This window comes from Lethenteron reissneri, chromosome 39, assembly GCF_015708825.2.
Source record: "Lethenteron reissneri isolate LAM-NWPU_2019-01 chromosome 39, ASM1570882v1, whole genome shotgun sequence".
In the NCBI taxonomy this organism is placed as follows: Eukaryota; Metazoa; Chordata; class Hyperoartia; order Petromyzontiformes; family Petromyzontidae; genus Lethenteron; species Lethenteron reissneri.
This window is the reverse complement of record NC_083817.1, coordinates 359,613-382,180: the sequence shown is the minus strand read 5'-3', so window position 1 is coordinate 382,180 and position 22,568 is coordinate 359,613. Positions and strand designations below refer to the sequence as shown.

At 49.8% G+C, this 22,568-nt stretch overlaps 1 protein-coding gene across 1 annotated transcript; it reads left to right on the top strand.

The window, feature by feature from the left end:
* The first annotated feature begins 5,810 nt into the window (after nucleotides 1–5,810).
* On the top strand, nucleotides 5,811–22,306 carry LOC133351845 (hepatic and glial cell adhesion molecule-like). Its single transcript, XM_061567408.1, has 7 exons — nucleotides 5,811–6,093; nucleotides 6,533–6,901; nucleotides 7,860–8,141; nucleotides 19,295–19,388; nucleotides 20,801–20,901; nucleotides 21,133–21,209; nucleotides 21,533–22,306. Exons 1-7 carry the CDS (start codon nucleotides 5,811–5,813, stop codon nucleotides 21,941–21,943), a joined length of 1,617 nt encoding a protein of 538 aa, XP_061423392.1. The 3' UTR covers nucleotides 21,944–22,306.
* The last annotated feature ends 262 nt before the right edge of the window (nucleotides 22,307–22,568 follow it).

Sequence of the window (22,568 nt, the reverse complement as noted above, 5' to 3'; positions counted from 1 at the left end):
GAAGCGCGCCGGCTCCTTCAGGGCGACGCCGCGCACGGCCAAGAAGCTGGGCTCGGGCCGCAAGGCCTTCTTCCCCGAGCTGGAGGACGCCCTCTTCCAGTGGGTCGTGGCCGCGCACGAAGAAGCCGCCGCCGCCGGGGGGGGGGACGGCGGCGCTCACCACGGGGGCCATCGCCGCCAAGGGCCGCGAGTTGGCGCAGCGCCGGGGCCTGGCGGGGTTCACGGGGCGCCCCTCGTGGGTGCGCCGCTTCATGCGCCGCAAGGGACTCGACGTGGGGCGCCGCGCCGCCGCCGTGACGACGTCGCGGCGGCGGCTGCCCGACGCGTACGAGGAGAAGATCTACGAGTTCCACCGCCGCATCTACAAGATGCGCAAGAAGGAGGACTACGCGTTGGGCGACATCGTCGGCATGGACGAGACGCCCGTGTGGCTGGAGATGCCCTGCGCAGACGCGGGGGGCGCGGGGGGCGAGAAGCTGCGCTTCAGCGTGGTGCTCTCCTGCTGCGCCGATGGCCGCAAGCTCGACCCGCTGTGCATCTTCAAGCGCAAGACGGTGCCCAAGGACGCGCCCCCGTGCGGGGGAGGGGTGGCCGTGACGGCGCAGCAGCAGGGCCACTGCGACGAGCAGGTCATGAAGGCCTGGGTCTCCCGGTGTCTCATGCGGCGACACGCTGCTGCTGCTGCTGGTGGTGCTGCTGCTGCTGGTGTTGCTGGTGGTGCTGCTGGTGGTGGTGCTGCTGCTGGTGGTGCTGCTGCTGGTGGTGGTGCTGGTGGGGGGCTGCTGCTGCGGCGGCGGCGCTCGCTGCTCGTGATGGACATGTTCAGCGCCCACGAGTCGGTGAGGGGGTGGCTGGAGGAAGAGCGCGTCAGCGTGGCCATCGTGCCGGGGGGTCTCGGCAGGGTGCTCCAGCCGGTGGAGATCGCCGTCAAGGGGCCCTTCAAGGACGCCGTCAGGGCCAAGTGGGCCGCCTGGATGAGGCGCGAGAACGCGGCGGTCACCGCGGCGGGGAGGGTGAAGCGCGCCGGGGTCCCCGAGGTGTGCGCCTTCGTCAAGGAGGCCTGGGACGAAATCCCGGCCGAGGTCATCGTCAAGGGATTCCTCAAAGCGGGCATCAGCAACGCGCTGGACGGATCCCAGGACGAAGAGCTGTTCAGCGAGCCCGGGGACGACGACCTTGACGACGACGACTCCAGCTGGGACGACAGCGGCGAGGAGGAAGAGGAAGAGGCGGAGGAGTGCGACGGCTTCTGCGCAGAGACGGACCCCGCGCCCCCCACTCACTCCGATGTGGATGGGTGAAGGAAGCAAGACGCAGAATAACGAAACGGACAATTTCTGCGCATGCGACATGCAGCAATATTAGTTTACACGTCCCATCAGCCACACGGTCTCCTGGGGGTGCATGATCTCAGCAATATCGGTTTAACACAAGCAAACTCTGCACTGGCTTCCACATTGAGTGTCTCATCAGATGTATTGTGACCTCCTGGGACTGAGGCCTAGAAGGTTAAAACCGGTTGCGTGTTTGCTTGCTTAAACAAGTCCTGCAGGATAATATTGGCATTGAAAGCCAACAGGCCTATGGACTTCAGTTGCTATGTATTTATAAGTGAGCGACAATGACGAGGTCTGCTTATATTTTATTCTGCCCTGAGGCTCCCGTTCCACGCAAAGAGGTGACTGACCGTGCTGAGGCAGCTGCTGTTGAGACATTTGGCATCATGTGTAAGAAAATTAAGTTGTTTCCTACTCAATTGGGCATCGGGGCATTGATGCTCAATCTCCCATACTCATTCTCTGCAGAGTCCGTGCTGGGTATCACCCTGTCTATCGGAAAAAGCACTTGAATTTTCCACAACGTGGTATATATTTTATCGAATGAGGAATGATGGGTTCAGTCAACCCCCCAACCAGAAATTGCACTCGCAACTTTTTGATTGCGAGCAGGGCCGTTTTTAGATCTTTACTAAGTAAGCTACAGCTTAGGGCTTCGCATTGAGGGGCCTCTAAATACGAAACAAATGTAAGTTTCAAGTACTGTATTACATTGTTAAACAGTAAAGGAGATGTGGGAAAAAATACTCAAACGGTTCTTTTCATTCCGATATGTCATATACAGACATTCCTCAATGGGGCATCTTTAGCAGAGCTCAGGGCTCCGGCAATGTTATACTCGGGCCCTGATTGCGAGCTGCGAGCTGTGCCGGAGGCCACGGGGTGTGCATAGCACAGCTGAGTCGGGGAGAGATCAGTGTTACAGTCTTGGTGTTACAGTCTTGGTGTTACAGTCTTGGTGTTACAGTCTTGGTGTTACAGTCTTGGTGTTACAGTCTTGGTGTTACGCTTGTGCAAATGAGTGATTCTCCTTTCCGTGTTACGTTATTCTACGTTTACCTTCGAATTTTTTTCAAAGTTTGCGGTGCATCTTACGTTTTCGAGCGTCTGAAAATCCTGAGCAAACCCAAGTAATGTTGAACGGAGCCATGTTTCTTTGAGTCCAACATTACAATCGATGTGTCAATTAAACGCTTCCACTAACAATGCTGCCTCGGGTCGTGTATAGAACAATTGCTATTTGTATCACGTGTCGATGTCGTTACCTCCTGCAATGGATATCTATGCCTTAGCCATGTGACAGAAGGCTGTGGGGTTGATGGGATGTGTAAAATAAAATAAATACACGTTTCCCTTGGGGCAGGTGTGAAGACACATTCTGGGAGTTAATGATGCATCGATTCATCAATACAATTGCAGTGTAGGTTTCTTCATCACGCAATATTGGAATTGAATTGCGTGTGTCGTAATGAATGTCTTTCAAAATGTAATGAGTTCACGTGATTCCTGCAGCCAAAACTTTCATCACGACAATTGCACCGCCAGGGTGGGGGATGAACTTCTCCGCCCAGCATTAATATCTAAATATATATCTGCACGTCCATTGACACTAATCCGGTGAGTGCAGATTTGTTGCACAATGCTATCAGCAGGGGGCGATGCGTCCTCATCTTCAGAAAGTAATCAATCGGAACATTTATCCTGGAGGAATCCCATCAGCTACGAAGCGCGCTTTAACAATTGTCAATTCGGGGCGGGTGAGCATGTTGTTACAACTCCAAACAGTCCAAAACATGATAGCAGTGTAAAGTAAAGACGAGGTAAGCAAGTCACGAAAAATATACAAGAACAAATTGCATCAGTACATAAATTCCTGCCGGTTTTTCAACACTAAATGCAAGCTTGGACAAGGGCAGCAAAACAACAAAACAGTCCCAGACCACACCAAGTCAACACACAGTCCCTCATTAAAATGTATCTTGATACACGGGTAAGGATCAAAAATTACACATCACATTTACAAAAAAGCACTAATCTGCTTCAGGATCGATAATAATCAGCGTCGCTGTGGAGAACTCCGTAGTAACAATGAGCAGACAATACGCCTCCACGTATCTGTCCCTGCACATACAAACTCACTGCTACACATTCCATCCGCCACACGGTCTTCGGGGTGTGCATTTTGGATGTTTAAAAAACACTTGTGCATAGGGAGGGCGTGATGCTAAGTGTAGCTACTAGAGACTCGAAATGTGGTCATGTATTGGAATCGTACGTATTTTGGTTAACATGTTTACAAACGGACCTGGACTGAGAATAGGGTTTCCGACTGTCCAGGTTTGTTCCGCATAGTCCGGGAATTGGCATATTTGTGTTCGGGTGGCAGGAATTGATCTGCAGTGAGATCTGGTTCCAGTATCGTGTTGATATTTCTGACAGTAAACTGCACAGTTTAGATAGACCAAGACTTACTGAGACGTGTCCGTGATTTGATCTACAGTGTAAAAGGTTGTGTCAAACCTGAGCACCTACTACAAACGCACATCAGGAACATCTTAAAATAACCTGCGACTTTTGCCTTTGGGCCGATGGTTAAACCAAGGAGTTGCTGGTTTGTGGCTTTGAGAATATGGGCTCAGTGGCCGGCTGCTAATTACGAGTTCCCTTGGGTCACGGCGTGGCTCTGCGGGGCCTCGGGGCTCGCTCCCTCCCCTCCGTGTGCCGCGGGTGGTTGGTAGGCGACGCACGTTCCCGCTTCGCTCAGCGGAGCGGGAGACGCTGCCGCTAGAAGGGCCCCTTTGTGGTCAGACTCTGCCCGGGCGGTGCTGGATGCTGGCCAACGGCGTCCTGGTGATGTGCGTTGTAACTCAGAGTCGCCGATATGCATTCGAGTGGACACATTACGGCAATAGTAAACAGGATAAAACGAACGAAAGTTGATTGCTGTATATACAAAGAATCCTTTAAACACACTCACCGTCTTGGCAAAAGTCAACTCCCACCTCCCGTGTTTATAGTAACAGTCATATTACAATGATGGATTTATTAGTGACCCAGATACATCCTATGCCACACAGGGGATAATTTGGACACTACAATATTTCAACGGTTTATGTTCTGCCATTTTTTTTTCCTTCAAATATTACATTTCACGTGAAATACACCCACGAATTATGCCGACCCTGAACCTCCGTTTAATAAACATTCAGAAGAGATGTGAAAACACCCTTAACGGATATCAATGGAAAGCAGCATCCAACTTTGACAGCACTGAGTGAATAATTATGCTAATTAGCATGGTGCTTTCCAGGATGGCTCCCACCTGGGCATTGAAGTCCCTTGTAGGAGAAGACCATCCTGCCTGTGTACCATCCCCACAGCTAACCGTCGTCTATTGTCAACTTTATCCTTGATAGACTCCCTCGGCTGTCTCCATGGGTGCATAAACTTCCACTTGCGGACACGTTGCAATGTCTGAACCATAGCCGGACTATAATAATCCACTCATACAAACCTGGTCATGCACAATGCAATTCTGTTACGACATTCCCGGATTCCCGCTCACAAGTCCCTTCCTTCTTCCCTTCATATACCACGGAGTGTAATCCGTGATCCGGGACTGACCCGACTCCATCCACTTAGTTTCACTTACACCACTAATTTAGATGTACCGTTTCAGCTCTCCAAACAAACATATTCTTCCACGGTTGGTAGAGTGTCCTGACATTCCAATGCCCTATCCTGGTTTTTATATTGCCATGAATCTCCATCCGTTCCCATACTGCCACCATAACCTGATGCCACATTTGAAGAGTCAGGGCCTACACATCACCATTTCTATTCAGTTCATAGTAATATTAAGTAAGGCATTATTATACAGTGTTAATATATCCGATGATGTTTAATTATGATGCTTATAGGGATCATCAATTCCAAAGGAAATTCTAGCAACTGCCTGATGATGCTGGTTGTAACTATAAGTGAAACCTCCGCACCCAATGCAGTCGTTCAATGCGCACCCAATGCAGTCGTCCAATGCGCACCCAATGCAGTAGTTCAATGCACACCCAATGCAGTAGTTCAATGCGTGTCGATTGCTCTCCGATATTGCCGGTGGTGCTGCTGAATCAGTAATTGCCACATTCGTTCACATGACAACCGTATTAATTGGCTGTGTCGGGTGGAGCAGGGTTTACGACACATTTTACTGAAGCGATATGACCCAAAAATATATTTTGAATCAGTTACTAAGGCCGTGATGGTCTTGAGCTTCTTAGAGTTCAGCATTGATGCTGAAGATAAAATGAATTGTGGATCAATAGTCTGTAAGAGCGCCGTAAGTGTACGTGCAGCAAGTGCTCGCTTCGTTGGCCTGGCTTGCCAGCTTGTGCTCTCACGCAGGGCAATAGATGTGCCGAACGAGCGCGTGGTTTGCCCACAGTGCAGGCCCGGGCGCACAGGGCGGGGTCGGCAATGAATGCAGCTCACGTCCCCTGCCTCCCGAGGGCTTCACCCATTCTTAGCGAATTCTTTTGGAGAAAAACAAAACAAAACCACTTTGCATGCCATTGGTTCGGTCGTCAGCGTTTCCGCCAAGTTAGAACCGGACCAGAGCGTCTGTGCCGGGTTGAGGAGCGAGCTGGAAGTCGCCTCGGAGCGGCGCTCCCTCCCACCCAAGGGGACCGCAGCGGCGGCGGTGCCGGCCCCGAGATGCGCGCGCTGCTCCTGCTGGCCGCGGCGGCCTCGCTCACCGCAGGTAAGCCGCCCAGCCCGAACCCGCTCCACCCACCTTGACCCCGCCCGGCTTGACCCCACTCCGCTTAACCTGACCCGGCTTGACCCCACTCCGCTTGACCTGACCCGGCTTGACCCCACTCAGCTTGACCTGACCCGGCTTGACCCCACCCGGCTTGAGCCATCTTAGCCTGACCCAGCCCAGCTTTACTCGTTCCAGCTTGACCCATTCGACCTTCACTCGACCAGCTCGCCCGGACCTCACTTGACTCGACCCAGTTTGCTGCGAGCCGGCTCGACCTGACCTTAGGATTTTAAACCGCGTCAGATTGGGTCCGATGAGGTTGACTCGGGCCAAGTGGCCACCCCTTGGCATTCGGTGCTCGATAGAGAACAATTGTCCTGAATCCCGGACAGCAGGGATTGCTCGGTGAGATGCCCTCACCACCCCCGCTGCGCAGGTTCCTCCAGGGCCGTGAACGTGACGGGGCCCGCGGGGTCAGTGCGGGGCACGGCAGCCAGCACCGCGCTGCTCTCCGTGCGCTACTCGTCGCAGAGCGGCGGCATGCCCGTCATCAAGTGGCGCCTCATCCGGCCCACGAGCGGCGCTCACTCGCCCTCGGTCTCAAGAACGGTCATGGTGGTGCAGTCGTTTGGCGGAGAGGGACAAGCGCCCGCGGTGGAATTTGCCAACCGGGTCCACGTGTTCCGCAACGGCTCGCTGCAGCTGATGCTTCTACGGCTGTCCGACGAAGGGACATACGAAGTGGAAATCACCATCACGGAAGACGCTGTCGTTGGACATCACTCCGTTCAGCTCACAGTCGATGGTGCGTAAACCAGGGTCACGGCGCACCCAAGCGTCTGAGTGCGGTGCTCCGGCTTATTGACGCCACCAGCACTCTCACCAGACCCACCCCGATAACCCTCGTGTCATCTCACTCACGCAGACTCTCGTAGATGGATTTGAGTAAATGTTTCCAGGGGTGCCAACGATTCGTACCAAATATTTAACATCATCAACCTCATTTATGGGGTTTTTTTTGTAGAGAGTTGTAGGTGCTGTGTTATTTCATTGTAATGATAATTTGGGTGCCGCATGCTTCCAAAGGATGCGCTTCGCCTTTTGGGGTCCCACCCTCAGTACTCCAATCTCGGCACGGCAAAGAAAGCACGAAACAAGACACGTGGCTGTGCCGTTCGTTATTCAGAACCAAGTTAAAGTTTATGCTATACATCTTTAGTCTAATTACCAAGATGTATTATTGACGTTACTGTTTTTGTACAATCATCATCAGCCATGCTCAATCCACTTCTGCGTGAAGGCGTCCCCAAGCCGTCGCCATCTCTCATTACCCTGCGATATGACAATCCACGTGGCACCTGCACACACAGGTGGATTTAATCGCTCCATCTCCGCAAGAGGGGAACCTTTCTGGGACGCGTTCCCTACCTTGGCTGACACTCCTTGATTACCACCATGGCGACTGCTCCCGTGATCCTAACGAATTGACGCCTCCACCCTCGTTGAAGACGTGGTCTACCAGGCTGTTTCCTTTCATGCACCACACTCTGGCCAACCACCACACTGCAGGTCACAACACAATTTGCTCTCGCTCAGCTGATTTCCTCGCGCCGCTCCACTCTGGAATTCCCTCCCATCGGTGTTTCCCCAGAGCTCGTACAGCTGCGTGCTCAGCAATCGTTACGACTTCAAAACGTGCGCGGAACACGACGCGGTTGCTTGATGCGAATGGCCGCTGCGTTATACGCTGTCCTCTCGCTCAGTGCCCATCTCCAAGCCAGTGGTCATCATCTCCTCCCCGGTGGCCGTGGAGATGGCGGAGGCCGTGACCATGAACTGTTCGCACGCGAACGGCACCCGGGCCGTCTACGCGTGGCTCAAGGGGGGAGCGCCGCTGACCAACGGCTCCAGGCACCGGCTGTCGGCGGGTGGTCACTCGCTCACGCTGGCGCCCGTGCTGCTGGGGGACAGCGACTCGTACGCGTGCCTCGCCAGCAACGCCGTGAGCCGGGGCGCGAGCGAGCCCGTCCTGCTCACCGTGCACCGTGCGTGCGAGCGAGCGAGCGAGCCCCGGGGGCCCGACCGGCCCCGGGGGCACCCCCAGTCCTGCAGACACGCGTGGCGCGCGCACACCACCCCGGGTTCCACGCGTCTTCTCACCTGGTGTAGCCCTGAGTGCAGTCTTCTCACCTGGTGTAGCCTTAGCGGGCGGCTGGGTGGCGCAGTGGAAATACTCGTGCCTCGCAGCAACAAGAGCCTGGGTTCGATTCGCGAGTTCATGGGTGCCTTTCTGGCAGAGTTTGTACGTTCTCCCCCTGTTTTGCAGTGTATGTACAGGATGTTGAAATTATTTCCCCCCCTACGTAGTCAACCGTGCTAATCGAAGGTGCGGGGGAAGGACAACAAACTAAACACAAAACGTAGTTCTCAAGAAATTCGTTTTCAATCTAGATTTTAAAGTGCATAGCTTCAGTGGCGTCCTAATATCGGAAGAGCGTTCCAGACGGCCGCAGAAGCGCATCTAAAAGCGCGCGATGCTGTGGCTGTGTTGGTTTGATCGCTAGCAAAAAGCCGCACGAGTGCGTATATTGGAGCAGAATATCAGTCTGACTTTTATTTCCACATCAAGCCTATTTGCTAAACACGAGCAAAACTGAATGCATAACCTTTACGAATCTACAATCAATCTACAAGTGGATTTTAGTACGGTCTTACAAATCTCTGTGGGTGTAATCGTGTGTTTTGGCCTACTTCTGGGAGATGTATAACAACCCTTAGAGAAGTGCCGTGAGGGAGGCATCGTGTCAAGCCAGCGCTACTCAATTCACCGAGTCTCAGTGCTCTGGGCAGGCTCGACAGTGCCTACAAACGACTCATGGCCGTGGGGGCTGCACGGCCTTGGCACCGGGACATGGGCCATGTGCCAGTGACCCGACCATCGCATTGTCGAGCTCACAGTGCGAGTGGGGGTGTGAATGCCACTCGCATCGGAAGACGCTGCACAGAATAGTGGGGCATGCGTCATGGGAAAGAGGGAAGGTAAATCTATTATTTGTATCTTAATAGCCATTTTAACTCCGTCCTATAACGTGTACATTGTAAATTAACTGGTTATCGGAGAAAGCTTCAGTGAGTCTCAGAAGGATCCCTCCGTACCGCGAGCGTGTTCTGCAAACTCGCGTGATGATGCTGTTGTTTTATTAGATTATCACATTTATGTCCAATAGAATCGTAAAGACTCCAACTAAGTTTGAAGTCAAAGTGATTTCCTGCTCAAATGGGCACTGAGGCTGTGTCTAACTCCTATTTATAGCCCTGGGCCAGTGGTGGAAATTCCTCATTCCACTGGCGGGGAGCAAGGCGATCCAACGTCCCCACAAAATGGAGTCATTTTATTGACTCTGGAGGGATGATGGGCTGTGTCAACCCCCAACCACACGGAGAGTTGAAGCCATGCACGATCACAATTACTGTTAGTTACCCTTTTCTCTGCATCTCTCATTCTCTACGTTGCTGCTATCTGCGTCTACTCTTGCTGTGTGTTCTCTGTTTGCGTACTTGCTCTCTCTCTCTTGGCTGCCTCCTCTGTGCTTTTCCTTTACTCTCTCACCAGGCGAGTCCAAATGTGTCACTCCTGACAGCGAGTTACGACTCTGCTATTTAAGCCAGTTTGCGTGCCAGGAAATACCTTTGGACCGCCAGCTATTGGCTGGTCGAGCCAAAATTCCAGGATATTAATTATTACTCGGCTGAAGTTGCAAGGACTTGGGGAATCCCCCTTTTGGCGCAGTCATGTCAAAGGAGCCGTATTAGTCAAGTTCAGCCATTCACTGTCATTCGTTTCCGTTGCTTGGTACAATTACTCTCTTACACGAAGATCTGAGATGGTTAACATTTTCACCATTTTATTGATGTCAAATTTTCTCCAACATTGTAAGATATCTTCCAATGTCGCTGAGAATGGCTTTGACGAGAGTGATGCTCATTGTCCGACACCTCTTCTGATTTGTATCGTGTTACTTTGGTTACGCATTCTCAGTGGAGCTGTGCCATCTTTAGATGATTTTGATGTAAAAAATATGTAAATATATATAAGGCCTTGGTTTGGTCGTGGCTGTAAGACTGCATTTGTTTCATAGTTGACTAAGAGAGGCACAATTACATCTGATAGTCATCCGCGTGACAGTTTACATGGAGCGCGTTCGCTGCTCGTTGCAGAGCTCCACGGTTCAGACCCGGCAGGCCCGTCTGCTTACTGCGGTGTCCATTACCGCGAGCTACTCCGCGTGCCGTCTGCTTCACGGCGCACGTGTCACAGTGCAACTCACAGTGTGCATACATTCACTTGCGTTGACGGATTCCATCGTAAGGACGGCCGCGTGTGATGCTACAAGACGTTACACTTTTGGAGCATAACTCATAAGATATCTTGTTAACTGATTTTTTTTTTGGGTCTGTTGTATGTCTTGGAATTATGAAATTTGATAAAAATAAAAAAATTAATAATTTTCCGAAAAATGCGCAAATCGCATTAATTATGATAGTGTGTGTATTAATACGCATAAATTATGATAATGCGTGTAATTATATGCATAAATTATTATAATCACGGAGATAATCGTAGTAATTTATGCGGAGGCTTGCGATTATGTTAATGTGTGCAGTTACGATAATTTGCTTAGTTTCGTTTATCCAGGGTTATCAATCAGGATAACACGATTATCATAGATTCATTTACCGATTATCCTAGTGTGTGTTATAATATTTTAGGTCTCCATTTTCATATCTCATCACAGGATACAGTTGTCAAGAATAAGACAGTTTTGCATGGACTTGGAAGGAACACTCGATATGCTTCTGGATTACAATTTTATTCTAACAAGCACGTGACATTCTATCATGCAGGTCAAACATGCGTCAATAATTCATGGGCAAGATTATGCAATTAACTAATATGAACGACAAAAACTTATGCAGTTGTGACATTATGCAATTATGCAATATGAATAACGAAAACTCTTATGCATTTATGTAACTCGACGGCAGCAACTGCTTTGCACGATCAGTTGATATTGAACGCACCACCTCGAAATGGCAACCCTTTTTGAAACGAAAAGACAGTTTTTCTTTTAAAGTCTTATTCGTGTGCGTGCTGTGTGTGCGTTGTCCCCTCGTAATATTAATTGTGTCGTTAGCTTGTGTGGTGTGGGAGGATACGAACAGCTCCTGCTGCTCCCTCGCTCGGCGTGTCGCTCGGCTTTTGCTCTCTCTCTCTCTCTCCACTGCTGGATTGAGCGGCGTTGGCACGATGTTCCTTGAAGAAACTTGCTTGCTTGGCGCTTGATGGTTCCGGGGCTTGGTGCTGCTCGTGCGCTCTCTCTTTCTACTGCTAGATGACGAGTTGGCACGATGCTGTCCTTGAAGATGCTCGGTCGCTCGTGTCGCTCGGTGTCGCTCGGTGGCGCAAGGTGTCGCTCGTTGTCGCTCGTTCAGCGATCTCCGCCTTTCCTGCGGGTTGTTCGCTGGTCGTCACTCTGACGAGGAGCGATGCTTCGTTCGTGGCAGGGTGGACGTTGGCGTCTTTGTTGGCTTCACTCGCAGCTCTGCGACTCAGGGTAGCGATTCTTCTCAGGTGGTGCAGACCTCGGCTTGTAGCTACGCGTCGCTACTCCGCAAACCTCGTCATTCTGAATGACAGGAGCTTCTTCGTTGGCGGCGACGAGGAGAGATGGAGCCACAGCCCTGGAGATCTGTGATGGGGGCCAGAGCCCCTGTCGATCTGTGGTGGAGCCGAAGATGGGCTCGTAGCCCGGATGATATGTGTGTTGGAGCCGAAGCCCGGACGATATGCTTTGTATGGATTTTCCTTCGGTTTATATCGGAAAATTCCACTCGGCTTCCCGAGTTGTTCAAAGGCTGTGTCATAAAACCTTCCTGTGGGGGTGGACCATCTGCGTCCGTGTGTGTGTCCGTCCGTGTGTTTCGCGTGCGTGTTTGTCCGTGTGTTTATTAGCTTTGAAGACACAGCTGTGTGTGTCGTTCTGGAAGAAAGGGGTGGGGGTCTCGTGACGGTGCCACCAAAGTTATCCATTAGCCAGACCGATGATTCGCGTCGAGTTATAAAAAAAACATTCGAATCCATGTTTTGTTACTGAATAATATTTGTCGCGAAAACTTACGCGTTAAGCGAGCTTAATTATTACCTCCCTTGCTCTGGGATCACAACCTTTGTCTCACACAGCTTAAGTTGGTTTGGTTTGGAAGTTGAAATGCAACTTATTTGCTGCTTGGTTCCATCTGCACAGTTATGCCGAAACCGTGTTCACGATGTTTCATCGTGACCCAACCTTTATGGGTGTCATTTCCTGGCTTGGTGCCTGTGTGTGGAGATCCTCTCGGAAAGACAAAGGCGGTCGTGTTGCTCGCTTCCCATGGGTGTTGTGTTTGGTTAATTTTGAGAGCCTTCTCCGCCCTTGATTCCTCTTCTATTTTAATTCCGTACTTATTATTCGACTTCTTGTGATTATTTGATCTGATATCCCGGCTAGGAATTTGTTTTGGAGCGAAATAGATGCCCTAATTATTCTTTGATGCTTCGGCCCGGCCGTGTAGATATTCTTTAAAGGTAAATAATGTCAGTACTTAATTAACAATGATGGGTCGCGATTCTGGTGCAGATTGTCTTTTGGTTTTCAATTGGAGTGAGGATGGATACTGTTTGCTTAATCTTTATGGTTGAGTTGGTAACTTGTGTATTTAACATGGTTCAAAGACCCATCTGTGCTTTTTGTCGTCGATGCTGTTTCTTTGTTAAGAATATAATTATCTCTTCCTCCGTGTCTCCTGGTTCTGCAACCCCCCGCCTGCAATTCCCCCCTCCCTTGTTCCTCTTGTGTGAAATTCGGGGAGTTTATGACCTTGATTACCCTCTTTCATGCCGTCTTTCCTTTGAAATGAGGTATGCGCGCATCTGTGGAAGTGTGGGGGCCTCTGTGGAAGTGTGGGGGCGTGTTCGTTCCCACGTGGCCCCGTGTCTATTAAAAAAACAATATTATATATGATGGCAGAATAAGCCTTAAAAAAAAATAATATTAAAAAAAAAATAAAAAGGGGGTACATACACAACAGTCCGCCCGTTTGAAAATTATCAGGGGTCGATTTGGCCACTGGCGAATTTTCAAACAAAGTAATGCCCCCTTTTTATGTCATGAATCCCATCAGCCGCCCTTACTCTCGGCGGTTATTTCTTACGACGCGCGTGCACGTATTACCATCTTAACCTGGTTACATCCGAAATAAGCAAAGAAAATAAACAACACGTTAACATCGATATTGCGTTACATCGGTTCTCATACATCATAACTCCGGCGAATATTCATTTTTGTTTTTGTTAAATCCTGGTTACATTTGAATTAAGCAAAGAAAATAACAACCCGTTAACATCGATATTGCGTTACATCGGTTCTCATACATCATAACTCTGACGAACATTCATTTTTGTTTTGTTAAATCCTGGGAAACGCTAGGTAGCGGTTTCGAACGCATTTATGCGTTACCTTCCTCATGTTGCCTGGTTTACCACTTATCACTTTGATAATTTGATCACGGTTTTCGGGTTCGTTTTTGTAGTTTCCTCTCTCACTCTCTCGCGTCGTGGGAGTGTGTGGTGAAAAATTGTGCTGCACGTAACCAGAATTCGCGCACACGACCCACTTTGACACTTGGTTCGTGGCATTCGCTCTCTCTGCGATTACATGCACATTTGCCGAGTCAGTGTGTCGATTTAATTCTGTCCTTCGTAATGTTGCCCTCTTTGTTTTTACGAGTGTGTTGGATTTCAACACCATTCCCGATACGTCATGGACATTCGTCTCCATTTTAGCACTCCGATCCACATAATTTTTGGTTTCCCTTGGATATTTTCCATTCAAAGGCTCACGCCTGCGCTCCTCAGGGCGTGTCTCTGTGTTCTCTCTTTGTCTCTGCTGTCTGCTATCCACCGTCCGATCACTCTTCCATTCAGCCCTGTCACTTGCAGCCTGCTCAGGGTTTAACACCTCAGCGGGTGGGGCGCGTGTTGGCCGCTCGCTCGCACTCACTGTGGATGGTTCATCACGTATTTGGACCGCATTCTGTGTTATTCCTCTATTCCCTCCTGGTATAGCCGGTGGAGGAATTGGTCGGAATTGGATCGATTGTGTTTGACCTCCCATCCTGCGATTCTCCTGAATGTTCGCATCCATACCTCCGCGGTCTGTGTAACACCTTCCCGCTAGGTGGTTATCTTCCCATCTCTGTGCGTAATTTGAACCTTGCGTGTGTCGTGGGATGGGGTGTTGATATGGTTCTGCTCTGAACCTCTCCCTCCTGCGATTCTCGTACATTTTTAGCCCAGTATTTCTCCCATTTGGGTGCCAAATTTTTCCTGGATTGTTACCTCGCCATCTTTGTGGGTAATTTTGATCTTGTGTGTGTCGTGGCATGGGGTGTTGGTATGGTTCTATTCTGAACCTCCCCCTCCTGCGATTCTCCTGAATGTTCGGCTTTGTGCCGCTCTCATTCTCGTGCCAACCTCTCTCTGGGTTATTTTGCCATGGGTGCGTGCGTTTCTGCTCTGTCCTGCATTGTGGGACTGCTCGGTGATTTTTATTCCTCTCTGAGAGGCTGGGTTCCTCATCCCTCTCCCTGTGTTCTGGATCCGAATTATGATTCTTAGCTCTGTACAACCATGCCATGTACGCCTTGCTCTCTATGCGGCGTAAGGATGCGGTTTCTGGATTCAAAACCATCCTCACCCTTTCTGTAATCTCTGGGCTCAAGGATTCAAAAAACATAATTTTGAACATTTTATCTCCTTCGTGGTATTGATTCACATCGCCTGCATAATACGCTCTTTTAAATTGGACGAGGTAGTCACGTGGATCTTGGTCCATGCCCTGGGTCATCGATTTTACAGCATAAAACCCCTCAGTGAGTGTCGAATATTCTCCAAACTTCCGAATCACTGCCAGGCTCAATTGTTTAAAATCATTTCTAACCTTGTGTGGTAGTGACTTTACCCATGGAATAGATTCTTTATGTAAGGTCCGTTTCAACAAACTCGCTTTTTCATCCCGTCTCCTCAGCCCTCTAATCATTGCCTCCTCTTCTACGGTTGCGATATGTGTGTGGATATCCATAGTCTTATTGTGGGGGTCAAAATCGGGAATTCTGACTAGAGCCTTGTCCATCAATTTAAGGGTTTTACTGGTGAATAGGTATTCCGAAAGTTGATTGCCGACAGCGTCATCATCAAACAAGTTATCATCAGGCAATCTGTCACTTTGGTCTGTGCTGTGTCGCTTGTGTTTAAGTGGTGTGCATTTTCTGTGTGCGCGCCCAGTGCCGTGTCGCTCGTGTTGCCATTTCCCTTCAGTTTTTGCCTCTGCCCTTAGTGTACCATGTCCTGGCGATTTTACTTTAACATTTTTCCTCCCTCTATCTGTGAAGTTGTCAGTCTCACATGTTTTTGTTTGCATATGTATCTCTCCATCCCTTCTCTCGAATTGTGAGGGTTTCCCTTTGTCAATGATTTTTTGTTCGATATCCATAATTTTTGTGCGATCAATCCCTGGACTCTGTCCACGTACCCAAGAGTGTGATTTAATGTCACTTCCATATTTATTCTGTGGATCCACGTCTGTGAGTTTCGCTGGTGTCGCGAGCACTGATTTCTCTCCCGTTTCCTTTCCAAATTTTCCCTCATTCCACAATCCCTGTCTGTATGCCTGTGTGAGAAGGAATGAGTCCTGTCCTGCCTTCTCTGCAGTTTTTGCATCGTGTTCGCCTTCGTTACCTTTTATCCAGTCAATTAGTTTCCCCCGAGGTGTGTTCGTGTTATCGATACAGCTCCCTTCCCATATGTCTCTCTGACTGTACTGCTTTGTAACAGATTGGTCGGTACGTTTAAATACGAGCTCCCCGCATCCCGTAACCCATTCAAAAATTATTCTCAATCCTAGCATCTTAGGTATGGCGGAAGTTACTTTGACATTTCTTTTCAGAGTGCATATAAAACAATTATCTCACAGAGTGTAGTCAATTTGACTCGAGCTATCTGTTATTTTCCGATTCAGAGTGCGTACCTCTAACACCATTTATCAGAGGATGCAATTGGTTTGATACGATATTATCTTAATTCCACTGTCTCTGTTTTAACCTGCTATTCTGGGGTTTAACCTTAGAGGGCGTTTTTTAGTTTTCCGCCCGTTCACAATCACCATGCAATGTTCGATCCTGATATTCTGGTTAACACGAAGTGATTCATTCCATCATCCATGCAAAACACTGTCTGCGAGAGATCCCGGACGGGCCACCCATTATGTTGTATGTCTTGGAATTATGAAATTTGATAAAAATAAAAAAATTAATAATTTTCCGAAAAATGCGCAAATCGCATTAATTATGATAGTGTGTGTATTAATACGCATAAATTATGATAATGCGTGTAATTATATGCATAAATTATTATAATCACGGAGATAATCGTAGTAATTTATGCGGAGGCTTGCGATTATGTTAATGTGTGCAGTTACGATAATTTGCTTAGTTTCGTTTATCCAGGGTTATCAATCAGGATAACACGATTATCATAGATTCATTTACCGATTATCCTAGTGTGTGTTATAATATTTTAGGTCTCCATTTTCATATCTCATCACAGGATACAGTTGTCAAGAATAAGACAGTTTTGCATGGACTTGGAAGGAACACTCGATATGCTTCTGGATTACAATTTTATTCTAACAAGCACGTGACATTCTATCATGCAGGTCAAACATGCGTCAATAATTCATGGGCAAGATTATGCAATTAACTAATATGAACGACAAAAACTTATGCAGTTGTGACATTATGCAATTATGCAATATGAATAACGAAAACTCTTATGCATTTATGTAACTCGACGGCAGCAACTGCTTTGCACGATCAGTTGATATTGAACGCACCACCTCGAAATGGCAACCCTTTTTGAAACGAAAAGACAGTTTTTCTTTTAAAGTCTTATTCGTGTGCGTGCTGTGTGTGCGTTGTCCCCTCGTAATATTAATTGTGTCGTTAGCTTGTGTGGTGTGGGAGGATACGAACAGCTCCTGCTGCTCCCTCGCTCGGCGTGTCGCTCGGCTTTTGCTCTCTCTCTCTCTCTCCACTGCTGGATTGAGCGGCGTTGGCACGATGTTCCTTGAAGAAACTTGCTTGCTTGGCGCTTGATGGTTCCGGGGCTTGGTGCTGCTCGTGCGCTCTCTCTTTCTACTGCTAGATGACGAGTTGGCACGATGCTGTCCTTGAAGATGCTCGGTCGCTCGTGTCGCTCGGTGTCGCTCGGTGGCGCAAGGTGTCGCTCGTTGTCGCTCGTTCAGCGATCTCCGCCTTTCCTGCGGGTTGTTCGCTGGTCGTCACTCTGACGAGGAGCGATGCTTCGTTCGTGGCAGGGTGGACGTTGGCGTCTTTGTTGGCTTCACTCGCAGCTCTGCGACTCAGGGTAGCGATTCTTCTCAGGTGGTGCAGACCTCGGCTTGTAGCTACGCGTCGCTACTCCGCAAACCTCGTCATTCTGAATGACAGGAGCTTCTTCGTTGGCGGCGACGAGGAGAGATGGAGCCACAGCCCTGGAGATCTGTGATGGGGGCCAGAGCCCCTGTCGATCTGTGGTGGAGCCGAAGATGGGCTCGTAGCCCGGATGATATGTGTGTTGGAGCCGAAGCCCGGACGATATGCTTTGTATGGATTTTCCTTCGGTTTATATCGGAAAATTCCACTCGGCTTCCCGAGTTGTTCAAAGGCTGTGTCATAAAACCTTCCTGTGGGGGTGGACCATCTGCGTCCGTGTGTGTGTCCGTCCGTGTGTTTCGCGTGCGTGTTTGTCCGTGTGTTTATTAGCTTTGAAGACACAGCTGTGTGTGTCGTTCTGGAAGAAAGGGGTGGGGGTCTCGTGACGGTGCCACCAAAGTTATCCATTAGCCAGACCGATGATTCGCGTCGAGTTATAAAAAAAACATTCGAATCCATGTTTTGTTACTGAATAATATTTGTCGCGAAAACTTACGCGTTAAGCGAGCTTAATTATTACCTCCCTTGCTCTGGGATCACAACCTTTGTCTCACACAGCTTAAGTTGGTTTGGTTTGGAAGTTGAAATGCAACTTATTTGCTGCTTGGTTCCATCTGCACAGTTATGCCGAAACCGTGTTCACGATGTTTCATCGTGACCCAACCTTTATGGGTGTCATTTCCTGGCTTGGTGCCTGTGTGTGGAGATCCTCTCGGAAAGACAAAGGCGGTCGTGTTGCTCGCTTCCCATGGGTGTTGTGTTTGGTTAATTTTGAGAGCCTTCTCCGCCCTTGATTCCTCTTCTATTTTAATTCCGTACTTATTATTCGACTTCTTGTGATTATTTGATCTGATATCCCGGCTAGGAATTTGTTTTGGAGCGAAATAGATGCCCTAATTATTCTTTGATGCTTCGGCCCGGCCGTGTAGATATTCTTTAAAGGTAAATAATGTCAGTACTTAATTAACAATGATGGGTCGCGATTCTGGTGCAGATTGTCTTTTGGTTTTCAATTGGAGTGAGGATGGATACTGTTTGCTTAATCTTTATGGTTGAGTTGGTAACTTGTGTATTTAACATGGTTCAAAGACCCATCTGTGCTTTTTGTCGTCGATGCTGTTTCTTTGTTAAGAATATAATTATCTCTTCCTCCGTGTCTCCTGGTTCTGCAACCCCCCGCCTGCAATTCCCCCCTCCCTTGTTCCTCTTGTGTGAAATTCGGGGAGTTTATGACCTTGATTACCCTCTTTCATGCCGTCTTTCCTTTGAAATGAGGTATGCGCGCATCTGTGGAAGTGTGGGGGCCTCTGTGGAAGTGTGGGGGCGTGTTCGTTCCCACGTGGCCCCGTGTCTATTAAAAAAACAATATTATATATGATGGCAGAATAAGCCTTAAAAAAAAATAATATTAAAAAAAAAATAAAAAGGGGGTACATACACAACAGGTCATCACCACAGAGTTGACGACATGTGTGTAGAGTATATCATGCGAGTTTACGGGGTACACACAGCGCCAATGCAATGAGCGTGTTCCACCGAACCGAACACGTTAGACAAACTCACTGTGCCGCGTGTGTGTGGGGACGCACTTCGGTTGTGTCGTGCGCAGGGAGAATGGCTGTCTACCTGATCCTGGGAGGCTGCGTGATCCTCATTGCCATCGTCATCACGTCCGTCTGCCTTTGCTGCAACCCCTCCAAAACGTATGTCTGGTTGACAGAACCGGCTCCAATGCGTGTCACACAGTATTCAGAACTGGCGATACTCCAAATAATAATCATAATTTCAATTTGTAATGCGCCGCACACATATTTGGCCACTTTGAAAGAGTAAGAACGACTCAGAGGCGCAAGGAAGAAACATCAAGGGAAGTGTTGTGACCCGCAGTGTGCAGGTGGAGTGGGTGAGAGTAAGTGCGATCTTGTGGAGAGCGGGAGGGTCATGTGCTTAGCCCGCTGCGTTATGAACCCGGCAAGCGAAGTAAGTTCGATTCCCGCTGACGGCCAACAATAGTGTTGTCTGAACCGGTCCCGGGCCTCCCCAAAGTTGACTCAGCCTTAACTGAGTACCTGGTGTGGCGTGTAAACATCGCCACTGGGGAGACAAAGGCAGTCGGGCGTGGTAGTGGCCACCCACCCTCTCGTTGACCGTGCTGGCCCTCATAGGTGCTCGCTCACAGCACTTGCCTCAAAAGTCTGTTAAGGCTATTCGGGGGGTATTTGTCTTTCATTATGATTTGCAGTGTGGTGATTTAACACTGCGTGGATGAGAGGATGCAATGAGTGAAGTTCACAGTCACCATGTTAGTAGCGATAAAAGAGTGACAAGGAGGTGACTGACAGCCGGTGAGTGGGTGCTGGGTCATCAATAACCCGACAGCTTTATCCTGAACTCTATCACGTGCAATGAGGTAGGGGCTGGGTGTTCCACCCCAGATATAACAGCAGTAGAATACCAACTTAGGGCAAATAGTTGGACTCTGTACTATATAACAGCATCAGTAAGACTTGTTTGGAATTAAAGATTAAGGCTTTGGCACGGAAAAGAAAACACCTTTTCGATGCCTCCTTAACCAGATGAGTAACACAGCTCAGATGAGATTGTTGTGCCAAGTACTGTCATTATTTTGTGATGAATAAGAATATAGTCTTCTCCGTATGACCACTTTTGGTGTGTAGCAATAGCTGTGATGCTACATCAAGGTGGAGGACGAGGCATATGATTGTGGAGTCAGGAGTGGCGGAGTGACGCATCATCACCGTGCTGATCCCTCCTCCTTCGTATTTGTGAGTTGAGGAGCAAGTCGGAATATGTTCTTCCATAATCTGTTCTTGGTGACCAGTCTCCATACACTGCCGGAGAGTTTTTATTTATTTTCCAGTTGTGCACCATGAAGTATGACTGCATCTGGTGCCATGGGTTGTGCAGTGGATGCGGTTTGGGATTGTGGCTTCAATCTTCTTGATCGTCGGTTCTTTCACGAGGTGTTTGTGACTTCTTGTGAACTCCATTTGGCTTCCCAAGCTTCGTCATCAGGGTTCAACCCGGAGTCGTCGTCTCAAAGCGTCGAGCACGAGACGTCAGCTGTCACGCCGCTTGATCTGTGTGGCTGCAGTGCAGAGGCCGAGAGCGCCCAGCTCAGCCTGGCCGAGAAGAAGTTCCCACAACCCCGAAGAGGGTCGGCCTCCCTGCTCCCCTACGCCGAGGCCATGTACGGTACGTGAGACTTTGCTCCTTACCACTGGTGATCATTCTAATCGTTGGGCGAGCTTTGGATGATGGAAGGCCTTACGACGGATATTCGGTCGGATTGTATTTTACATGGCCGAATCCACATATTGCTTGTAAATCGGTATACAATGAGGCATACGATGCTCGAACAGCAAGAGCATGAATCGCTTGGTCTACACGTGAACGAGACAAATCACCGTGAGGCTGTGTCCACAGAGACGTCGCAGAGTCCTGCCACGCGCATCAAGCCGAGAGACCGCAGGGGGAACGAGGGCCCAATGTGGATTGCACCGGTACCGGACTTCGTCTCACCACGCCACTCATTATTACGACTCCGGCCATCTCTCCGCGTCTCTCTCTGGTTGTCTCTGCGTCGACGATCGTCTATCTGCATCTGCGGTCGTCTCTCAACGTCTCCGGCCCTTTCTTTGCAACCCAGTTTGTTTCTGCATCGTTTGCTAAATGTGGCTGACAAAGTGGCGCGATAAACACACGTGGACGTAAACCACTGAATTAGTTTCGTTGTCGCGGGTGGTGGAGGGCCCAGATCATTACGCGGCCGAACCTAAAACATCACCTATGATTGACATGCGAGTACGTCTGCCTCTTGTTGCAGGAAAGCTGCGAGTCTCGAGTCACTCCTCACACTCACGGGACCTACCCCGGAGAATCGCGTGACGATTACCGTGACGACTGCAGCAGCAGCAGCGGCAGCAGCGGCGGCGGCGGTGACCACCACGGGAGCGACGGCCACGCGGGGGCCGGGGACGCGGCAGGCGCCCCGCGCGTCCCCAGGCCCGGCGGGGCCAGCTGGCAGCAGCAGCAGCAGCAGCGGAGAGAGCGCGGCCTCCCCCACGCCGGCGAGCCGCACCGCCCGGGCCCTCGGCGCCAGGGCCCGGGCGGGCACACGGAGCCGTCGCTCGGGCGCGGGAGCCACGACGACGACGGCCACGACGTTGGCCACGACGACGGCCACGACGTGGCGCGCTGCGAGAACGAAGACGCGCAGAGCTCCCGCAGCGTCTGAGCGACGCGCGCACGCCGCGTCCGTCGTGCTGGAGGGGGGCTCGGGCCGAGGCGAAGGGGCCACGACATCTCGACCGATGGGCGCTACCCGCTCGCCAACGCGCACGCCAAAGTGAAATTCGGTGGATTTACACCACGCGGATAAATATTGATCACCGATTCACTTCAGCCACTTACTCATTGGCGGTCAGTCACGTTCTAATCACTCTGCTATCGCTACTACCTTGGTCACTGTTCCCGTACACGTCACCCGTTGAGTCATCCACCCAGTTAAAGTCTTCAGTCTTCCAGACCGTTACATGTCATCCACAGTGTGTTCAAACATCACACCGCAGGTCACATTACTTTCTGTGTTAATACAAAACGCGGTGCACCTCCCCATATGCTGCTCTGCATCGCAGCAACACGACCGCAGTCGTGTTGCTGCTTCGACGAGTCACCACCTGGCCCAGAGCTCCTTCTGCCTTGTTTTGTGTTGGGGTGACCTTTGAACCCTCCTCATTAACTGAGAGACATTCTCATTCCTGGCCTTAAAATTTTGTTGCTGTATTCTGCACCAAATTCCTCCAATAACTCCACCATTACATCTATTACGAGATACGGTTCCAACTTTTCTCACAAGAGGC

Coding starts and splice junctions, on each gene's coding strand:
- LOC133351845 (XM_061567408.1), top strand. CDS start 5,811: ATGAATGCAGCTCACGTCCCCTGCCTCCCGAGGGCTTCACCCATTCTT. Junction 6,902..7,859: donor CGTTCAGCTCACAGTCGATG/GTGCGTAAACCA, acceptor CCTCTCGCTCAG/TGCCCATCTCCAAGCCAGTG. Junction 19,389..20,800: donor TGCTGCAACCCCTCCAAAAC/GTATGTCTGGTT, acceptor GTGTGGCTGCAG/TGCAGAGGCCGAGAGCGCCC.